The sequence below is a fragment of the Solanum pennellii genome, chromosome 12, assembly GCF_001406875.1.
Source record: "Solanum pennellii chromosome 12, SPENNV200".
Taxonomy (NCBI): domain Eukaryota; kingdom Viridiplantae; phylum Streptophyta; class Magnoliopsida; order Solanales; family Solanaceae; genus Solanum; species Solanum pennellii.
In genome coordinates this window covers 76,990,858-77,001,596 of record NC_028648.1, presented here as the reverse complement: position 1 = coordinate 77,001,596, position 10,739 = coordinate 76,990,858, and the positions used below count along the sequence as shown (strand labels likewise).

At 36.1% G+C, this 10,739-nt stretch overlaps 1 protein-coding gene across 1 annotated transcript; it reads right to left on the bottom strand.

Annotated features, from left to right (window-relative positions):
• Window positions 1–6,181: 6,181 nt before the first annotated feature.
• Window positions 6,182–9,589, bottom strand: LOC107006544. The gene is made up of 4 exons (XM_015205070.1): window positions 9,464–9,589; window positions 7,481–7,666; window positions 7,048–7,312; window positions 6,182–6,747 (listed from the first exon to the last, which is right to left on the bottom strand). The coding sequence occupies exons 1-4, from the start codon at window positions 9,587–9,589 to the stop codon at window positions 6,182–6,184; spliced, it is 1,143 nt and encodes a 380-aa protein (XP_015060556.1).
• Between the last annotated feature and the right edge of the window lie 1,150 nt (window positions 9,590–10,739).

Genomic DNA, 10,739 nt, shown 5'->3' with positions numbered 1-10,739 from the left:
CCATAACATCAGAAATTGAGTCTTTGTTAAACGAAAAATGATGAGTCTCTTGAAACTTATGTGACTTTTATGGTTTGGAAAGCATAATTGTAGGCTCACTCTTGAAAGGTGAAGACATGTGTAGCTAGTGTCCTTGTGTCTGCTTATAAATTGTAAGAATTTCCTAAACTAATATTTGCTTATGAAGGCTAGTGTTATACTAGAAATCAAAATTATGTGGAATGACTTCTCATTGTTGTGATGTGTGTGGTGCAAGTTACCATTTTGACTTCACTAGGAAGGAAATATGAGAATGGTTTGGTTAAGAGTTCATAATTTCTCATGTAAAGTGAATTGATCTTTCTGCATTGCTTATGTATGATCTCATGAGACAGGTAACTATGTTTAGGAGAAGGACATTCCTCCTTAAACTTAGATAATCATGGTTAGGTTGAGTATTACTTTCATTGAATTTTGTCTTAATGATAAGAATTCTAGTAGATTTACGTGAATCAAGTATATGTGCATTGAAGTAGGAGTATTTAATTTCTTCTTGAGTGATATTGAACTTTCTTATGTGTTACTTAAAGGTTTTTGCATAATGATATCCTAATTAACTAAACCATGTTATTATTAGGAGAAGGATGTTCCTCCTATGAACAGGATAAGAGCCTATGTGTTTGATTCATTTTAAAACTGAGTGAATAAAGGTTTTGCTTGCTTTTGTTGCATGGACTGGTAAATGGCTTGAAGTTTGTGTTCCTTGTAAATTTTGGTGCATTAAATTTTATTAGATGATTTTTTGAATGTTATGAGCTACTCTATGGGTTATTGAAGTCCTTTATGTGTTTAGAATATTCCAAAAGTCATTCGAGGACGAATGTTCCCATGTGGGGGATATTGTAAGACCCCATAAATGAATTAAGGTGCTTAGATCCTCAAATATGTCTAAATAGGTTTAAAATATTATCATTAATTGTGTTATAGTATGTATACGGAATTGTAAGTCATTTGGAGGCCAACCGTCAAAGAACATCTAAGACGTTTGAAAGTTTGTGTTTAGACGTGCTAGTCTGTTCTTATATGTTTTCCTTGTTTTGTATGTGTTGTTTGAAGTCCAAAAAAATTAGAGTTTACCCCATCATATTAAAAGACAAATTAAGGGTCAAAAAATTCGGGTACAACTCCTCGAGGACCACCATAAAGGCCCCCGAGGAGGACCCAAACGTTAGACAAGAAAGGTTGCCTAAGGAAGCGCGCCAGGCACTGAGTATTCCTATGGGACGTGTGCTCAACACGAGGCACACTACCTAAAAAATTATTTGACGCAGAATCTGAGGCTGCCTCCACAACGCACATCCACTTCCCAGATTCGATTGCGCCGTTGTAAAGTCAATTTTGACATGTCTAAAGCTCCCAAATAATATGGGGGTGCATTGGTAACTTTCGGAGACGGTTATAAAATTTCTTTATGAATTATTTAGCCGCTTTTCGAAGCCAAAACCACAGCACCCATTAAGAAATCAAAACCCCAAATCTATCTTCTCTTCCAAATCCTACCAATCCTCCATTGGAGGGAAAACTCAAGCTAGGGGCTTGATTTTCATGGTTTCTTCTTCAAATTTGTGGGATTCTCATATATAAATATATGGTGATCCTTCATCCCGATTTATCCATTCATTTAAGGAGTCAATCTAGGATTTTCAAATATCATTCAAAGACAAAAATTCACAATTTTCAATCTAGCCATGGCTTCTTTCTCAAATTGATTTCAAAAGCATTTTTATGATAAATTTATGATTATATACTGTTTAAGATATTATTCAATCTATTTTTTTGATGAACCCATGATCCTCCTAATTTCTCAAATTGTCCTATAATGTGGGTTTTGTGATCTTGATTGTATGTTGATTGAATTATGATTCAAATATGTTAAATTTCCTATTAATATTGTTATTCGTGTCAATTGAATATAAATTTTTTAATATTGATAAATGATGATCAAGGTTTAGGGATTGGGTAAATTAATCTATATTCCTCTACTTTCTATAGACTTGATGAAGTAGTGTACCTAATGTGATCTTTAAATCATAATGTTTGAAGTGCGATTTCATTTATGTCATGGTACCTTTAGCTAAAGTTTATATATGTATTTATGTTAAATTATGGTAATTGATCAATGGTGATCAAAGCTTGGAGGATTTGTAAGTTTGCTTATTTTCTCTACTTTTCTATATAATTGTTAGGTAATGAAGCCTCGTATAGCATTGTGTGGTATGGTCCACTTATGGTGGAGGTGCTATATTTTATTATTATTATATATGTCATGGAATCATGTCCTTGAAGGATATTGTGGTATAAAGGTTTGGTGGTGATGATCACCAAATATGAAGTCTCATGCCTAGTCTCCTTTTCTTCTTGTGATAAAGGTTGTATGGCTATTCTATAAGCATGTGTTATGTTAGGGGTAGTTTATGTGCTGACATTGTTAATTTGTGATGGATGATGTCCCCTTACCTATGTACCCCTATATGAATCTTTGATTAGCTATAGATAGGAGTCTTGAATGCAAGTATTGAAATATTACCTCCTATGCTACTAAGCGTTGTGTGGTCTATGCTTGAAGTCACATTGTTGTACTAAGAGGGTGGATCACTCTATATGTTAATATATAGACATTAGGTGATCATGTGGACCAATGTACACACACTCACACTTCATCCATGCTTACAAGTAGTATAGGTTCATGTTGTCTAATGAAAGGGTATTCTCATAAGAACTAATATCTACTACTATGAATGTAAATGATATGTATCTATGAAGTATTTGATGTATCATTAACTAGGGTTGATTAATAGGTGTAATATTAAGGACAAGGGTATGGGACCTTGTCTATTCATTGCACATATGTTCCTTGATAAGATAGTTCCTAGGTTTGGTTTTCTATGTTAATGAATATGAATGCATGCTTATTTTATGAAGGTGCATAGTGTCGTAATGTGTTTATATGAAAGGATTTCTCATAAATACACTTATTCATCAATGTATGAAAATGTGTGGCCTTACTGTATTATGTGAAAGGATGCTCACATATATGTTACAGACAGATGTGTGATGATGGGCTTGGACCGAACACTACACTAATCAGATGGTGCTTCAATCTGATATTTCCATGTGAAAGGCTTTCTCACATGATTTAGGTTGGTGAAATCTCATATATGACCTATGATATAAGCATATGAGGAGTTAACTCTTCTAAGCCTACATTTTATAATGTAAAGATAATAATTGCTTTTCAATAAAGGGGACTCAACTTAGCACCGAGTGAACTTGAAGATGAGGGGTGACACCTTCACAATGTGGGACGGTAGGGTTCACCATAGTCCTCCTGTTGTAGTTAGACTCATAGTTCAAAGGGCATAGAGTATTATTTCCATGAATGCCTCCGAGTTCATAAAGTATGCTTGCCACATAGGATGTAGAAAGTGGTATCACTTAAAATGCTAGCATGTTTAATATTCTAACTTGGATAGGTAGAGCACCTTCCATTGGTGTGACGCTCTACAACCATGTTTAGCACCCATGGTCTTTGTGTCGGCTAAGACTTTAGTTTCCCGAATGTAACATGGACAATGGAAGTAAAGAAGTGGACCCTAACTAGGATAACCTAAGGGTAGTTACTTAGTGTAGGTGGGGTATGGTACTTCACCTATGCATTGCACAAGTAGCTCTTAAAGCAAGTCCTAGGAAGGTATTATAATGTATATGACTATGTTTATGTACGTATGCATGACATTGTAGTGTTGTCTACTTGTTGTGATTATATACGTGGTATGTGTCAATTTGATGTGTTCCTACCTTATGTGCATAGTATGTGTCTTATTGATAATATAATGATGTCTTACTTATCTTGTATGAAGTTTTCTTTACTTTCCTTAAAGATGTATGAAGTGAATGGTTAAGGCTTGTGGTCTCATGATAGTCTTATTAAGTATGTTTGAGGTTATGGGGCTTCACATGTACATTGCACTAGTAGACTTAGAATGGGGTTATGAGAAAGGTCATATAATGTTCTATGTGAACTAAAGTTAGTATATGTACATAATGACTAGAGCTTACAATAATGATATTATAAGTCTTTACTAAATGTGTCGTATGGTATGTTATTCTTCTTATGATGGTGTGTGTTAGATTATGTTTATTGTATGCATGAATACCTTGTGGCCTTAAGGTGATGCATTGTAACAATTATCACCAAAGGATTTCTTGGGAAGTTAAGAAGTATAGGAGTTAAAGAAAAAGGATTTCGAAAAGTACTTATTGTAAATTGCGAGGTTACAGTAATGTGACTTAAATGCTATATGTGATCCTATGTAATATTTTGACTATGGTAAATTCCTAAATAAAGTACGCAAATTCTATGATGTTTAATGTATCAAGTTTTATGAAGTTTTCACTAAAAGGCATGATGCATGGTTTAAAAGTAAATGTCCCCTTTAAATGCATATTTCTGCATGGTTGCCATACTTAGTTCATTCTTGTTCTATCACTATTCTTCTTTACATTTTCAAACAAAGTCTAGGTTATGGATGATTAAAGGATATCTCTAAGGTGAAGTGTTTGATATGTGTTTCCCAAGATCAAGGAAAGGGGTCCTTATGTTCAAGGATTTCCTATGTCATTATTTTAAATAAATTCTTGTAATAGCTTAGTCATGATATTATGTTGCAATGATAAGGGTCGTGTCCCTATTCTATTTTATGATGTTGAGTCTAACATTGAAAAAGAGACTTAGAGTCTAACTATGTATTATGAATTATATTTTATATATAATGAAATTGATGTTCTAGCATATGATGTGCTATGAATGTTTTTAATTTTCCTCTAAATTTATTATGATGATGCGATGAATGATAACTATGGGCTCGAACAAGACCTCAGAGAAGTCAAGTATGCCATGTTACTTCTAAGGGGTACTCCCTGGTCGTGATAAATTTTCTACACAACCATAGTTTATCATTTCAGGGGAAGTAACTACGCAACTTTTAGCATGCAAGTTAACTTAATTCAGTCCCAAGGTCAAGACCCACTACCCAATTCCTATATTAAACAATGAAAGAGAACTCAAAGTTAAGGGAAATGTAATTACTTTTCTAGTAGTGTGGAGTGTGGTGGTTGGGAAATTTCACGAAGTAGGCTACACTTCCTAGACGGATCACCGGCCTCTTGCAAATGGAAGAAAAGAGATTATGGGAGAGAGAATGTTTGAGGATTTTTGGGAAACTGATTGGGAGAAATTAGGGAGATGTGGAGTTTAATTTCGAAGTGAAATAAGGAATAATGGATGGATTGAAACGGTAAAGGAAGGAAATTTAGAAGAAAATGTATAGAGGGAAGACTTTGAATGAGGTGGTTTTTAATATTACCTGGCCGAGTTGGGTTTGATCGGTGGAAGACTTTGATCTACGAAACCCTGTCAACGGGTCATGGATTGATCGACGGTCCATATATAATGACCATCAATCAATTTTATACATAGAATTTTTTTTACAGATACATGGGATTTACGGATAACATACACGGTCCGTCGATGGAACGACGGCCCGTAGATAGGGTTTGTAGACCTCTGCACCAGACTATTTACTGCAGATTTGTGATTTTGATTCCTTCACATGTAACACAAATGAGGCCATTTTTTTTGTATTTTTATGGAGTCTCTTCAGACACGGACTGTAGACTAATCTCTAGCCAACACTAGCACAAAAATAAGAATGACACAATTATAAAACAAAACAAAACAAAACAAGGACTATTTCTAAAAAACCAAAACCTATCATTGGCTAGAGAGTACACCTTGGGTTTCCTCCCAGGAAGCACTTTATTTAACGTCGCGTCACGACGCAATACGTTTTATGCTCAGACTTCATCAAGATGGTAGACCTCAACCACTTGATTAACACTCTCTGCATGCCCCAGATAGGTCTTTATCCTTTGTTCATTGACTCTGAACTTAGAGTCTTCCTTGTTCTCTAGGTCAACCTCTCAATGTAAAAATACTTTGGTAATGAGGACTAACCCTATCCACTTGGAATTGAGTTTGCCCAAAAATAAGTGCAACCTAGATTTGAATAGAAGAACCAAATTACCAATAACAAATTCTCGCTTTTCAATTATTTGGTCGTGATACTTATTCATGTTCTCTTTATAGATGACTGAACTTTTCATATGCTTTTAGTCGAAACTCATTAAACACATTCAACTCATTTACCGTTTGTTCTGATGCTTCGGTCCTATCCAAATTCAGTCTCTTCATTGCCCACATCACCTTGTGCTCCAGATTGACCGGTAAATGACAAGTCTTCCCATATAAAAGTTGGTATGGAACCATACATATGGGAGTCTTGTATGCAGTGTTGTAGGGACAAAGAGCATCATCTAGCCTCCTTGACAAATCTGTTCTATTGGTGTTCACACTTTTTGCGAAAAACTTTTTTATCTCTTGATTGGACACCTCCACTTGCCCGCTAGTCCTTGGGTGGTAAGCTGTAGCTATATTATGAAGAACACCATATTTCTCAAGCAACGCTTTGAACAAATTATTACAAAAGTGTGAGCCGTCATCTCTAATGATGGACTTTGGTGTACCATATTTGGAGAATATATTCTTCTTTAGGAATGTGATGACACTCTTCCCTTCATTATTATGGAGCACATTTGCTTCTACCCATAAAGACACATAGTCAACCGCCATATGAATGTACTTGATCCCTGAGAAATCATAAATGGGCACATGAAGTCAATGCCCAATATATCAAAAATCTAAATCACCATAATTGGATTTAAAAAAAGCTCTTGCCTCTTTGAAATTCCTCCATCTCCTTTGCGCCGATCACATGACATGGTCAAATCATGAGCATCTTGGTGAATGGTTGAGTAGTTTGTGTACCACTATTGTGCCCACCCATAGGCGAGGAATACCATGCCTCCTGAACACTCAACATCTCCACCTCAGGTACACAACGACCAATTATCCCATCGACACAACTCTTATTAAATTAAGGCTCATACCAAAAAACTTTTTCACATCATGCATGAACTTTTTCCTTTTGTGGAATGTCAAATATAATTGAACCACATCACTTGACAGATTGTTCGCAATGTCTGTGAACCATGGTATCAAATCTTTAGAGTAGGTGAATACATGTTCATCTAAGAATGCATCATGAATTTTAGCTTTTTCTCCCAATTCCTGTATCGCTTCATCCTCCAATATAGACGAGTAGTCAGCTACTTGATTCTCATTCATTTTTCTGTCTTTCACCCCGAAGTCAAACTGTTGCAGCAACAATACCCATCTGATCAACCTTGGTTTCACATCTTTCTTCGCTATCAAATACCTTTACGTTGAATGGTCGGTGTGCACTATGACCCTTATGCCAAGAAAATAGGATCAAAATATTTTGAATTAAAACACTAGTGCAAGAAATTCCTGTTCCGTTACCATGTATTTATTCTTGGATTCATCCAAGGCTTTAATCGCATCGTAGATAGGGTGAAGAATTTTATCCCTTCTCTGTCCCAATACCATAACAGGTGCAACCCTACTCGCATCGTACATCACCTCATGTGGCTCACTCAAATCTGGTGAAATAGTAATAGTGGGCGCGGACACCAACTTCTCTTTCAACTCTCAAAACGCTTTCAGATAGGATTAATCAAAATAGAACTTACATTCCTTTTCGAGCAGTTTGCAAAAAGGATATGCAATTTTTAAAAAAATCATTTATAAACGTCTTCTAAATGATCCTTGGTGGAGGAAACTTCTCTATCAACTCAACTTTGGCACGGGGATGAGAAATGGTACTTCTAATTCCAATCACTCAACTTCCGGTAATTTATGAAAACTCTTCAACCGTTCACAGGCTGCATTGGAACAAGCTCATTATTTTCATTAGATACCACAATTATCCCACTTTTTTTGGCACACACAAAATACGTCACACAAAAATAACATTCGCAATTGGATAAATGGCTTCAACATCAAAAAACTTAATGATCTCCTTGTTCACTACTTATTGCATAAGTGGATTCAACCTTCTTTGGTGCTCAATACTAGGTTTTTGATATAGCAGGAGTTTGATTTGATTGGAGAAAATAGTCCAACCAATGGCTTGTCTGAACCTTTTCAACACCGCCACTAAGCACTCTACATGTTGCCCGTTCAACTCTGATGCAATAATAACCAACAAAGTGTAATCTCTACCCGATAACACTACCTTAGATGAGTGGCAGATCCTTCTGCTCTAATTTTGGGGCCTCTAAAATAGATGGTTTCGAAGGTGGAGACTCGCGATGCTTTATATCAAACTCCAATATCTTCGGCTTTGACCGATATTCGTTTCGTTCAGGTGCAGCCACCAAAGAATCATATTCTTTAATATCATCACTATCAAAATTCATTATGACCGCTGCTAGTGCCTAAACACCTAGTAGCTCTTCAATTTTCACTTCAAGTACAATCTCAACTTTGTAGGATATAGCAGATACCTCTTCGAGCATACAACTCTACTTCAACAACCTATAGATATTGAAAATTTTTTCCTCATTGTTCAACCTAAACTACATCTGCCCTTTTTCCATATCGACTAGTACACGCCCAGTTGCAAGGAATTGTTTCCAAAGAATAATAGGAATCTCAAAATCAACCTCACAGTCAATAATACAAAAAATTGTCGGAAAAATGAATGAATACACTTTCACGAGCATATCATGGATCATACCTATAGTCTTGTTCATAGTTTGACCGGCCATTTGTAATCACATCTTAGTAGGATTTAGGTTTCCCAAACTAAACTTCCTATAAATGGACAATGCCATGAGATTCATGCTTGCTCAAAGATCACACATCGCCTTAGCAAATTATAGAAACCCTATAGTACATACAATAGTGAAGGCACCCGGATCCTTCTTCTTCTTCATAAGAGACCTTGTAGCAATATCACTACAATGACGCATTCTATCATCAATATCAAAACTCAACGACCTTTTCTTTTTCATAAAGTCCTTTATAAACATAGCATAACTAAAAATTTACTCCAAAGCTTCTATTAATGGAACATTGCTAGAAAGTTATTTCAACATAGTGACAAATCCGCGATATTTAACATCCTCTGTTTTCTTTACTAATCTCTATAGGAATGGAGGTAGAGGTCTATGGATTGGGATAAATTTCTGAGATAATTATGCTTCTTTTGTTGTTGCATCCTCCAACTATCCACTAACTTCTGCGACTGTATCTTTTTTAACCATATTACGTTCTACTGCAGACGACATTGGAAAATCGATGGTCTACTTACCTCCTAGAGTTGTGACTGTCATACAATACACATCATTCTTTCTATTCTGCATAGTGCTTTATGGGAGAATTCCAGGTTGACGTGGGTTAACAGTCATAGGATACTGATTCAGTTGTAGCTCAAGATACTTTATCAAGACCCCATAGTATCAACCTTTTTCTAATTCCATATAGTTCACCTCTCATCTCCTTGACATTCTCATAAGTTGCATCAAATAACCTCATAATCTTCTGCAGTATATCCTCAACCACCATTCCTACGTGCAACATCCCTATTTTAAAAACATATGGACCACCCCATTCATTCTTTTCACCATAGTTTTTTCGATTGAAGTTGTTGTCCCGATTGTAGTTCTCCTTATGAACATATTGACCCTCTCTATTGTAAATACCATAGATTTGACTTTGGTTTCTTTGACATTAGCGCCAATTATCCTAATTGAAACCTTAGGCGTTTGGTCGGAAACCCCTCGTCTGATCATTAACTGCATATGGATCATTCTCATAGCAATACTGATCAGCCGGTGGAGGTGGTTTTGCCATATAATTCACAGCATTCACCTGTCCTGCGCCTTTACTCACATACTTCAAGACCTATCCTAATTAAGTTCTCATCTGAACTATCTCTTCGCACATATCATTTGCGGTCGAGTTATTTTTAGCCTGTATCACAAAGGTTTTCCACCTAGTGTCCAACATTCTAGTGCAGTAATCCTTATTGTTACAACATATTTTTTTTCAACTTCTCTGCAATCTCACCATAAATGCATTCCCAATGAGATCCACCTACAATAATATCAAGCACCACTTTGTTGTTGTCATCTTGACCTCTATAAAAGTACTCCTTCAGTGACTCATCATCAATGTGATAATTCGGGACACCACTCACGAATGCAGTAAATCTGTCCCAAGAGCTACCCATTGACTAACCAGGTATTGACAAATTTTTTTTTACATTATCCTTGTTGTAAAGATTCTTGGTCATTGGACAGTATATCGCTAAGAATATATCTTTCAACAGATCCCAAGTATAGATAGAGTTGTAGGACAGCTCAGTGAGACAAATAGCAGGATCTTCTGTCAGTGATAAAAGAAACACTGGCAGCTTGATAACAATCATATTCAGGTTTATTGTACCTACACAGTTTTTGCACATTAATCTCAACTTGTCTATATGAGCATGTGGGTCTTCCGATAGATGTCCCGAAAACAAGCCACTTGTGGTGCGCATCGACTTCAAACTACTTATCACAACAAAAGTGTGCCCACAGGCCAATAGAGGTAGGACAAGAGGTCCATCAGAGTCTACAATGTTCACATTACCCGTGAAGTAATCTTGAAGTCGTGGGGCTGCTGGTCGCTGCAACCTCAAGGCATCACCTAAATGATTCTCAAAATGTGTCCA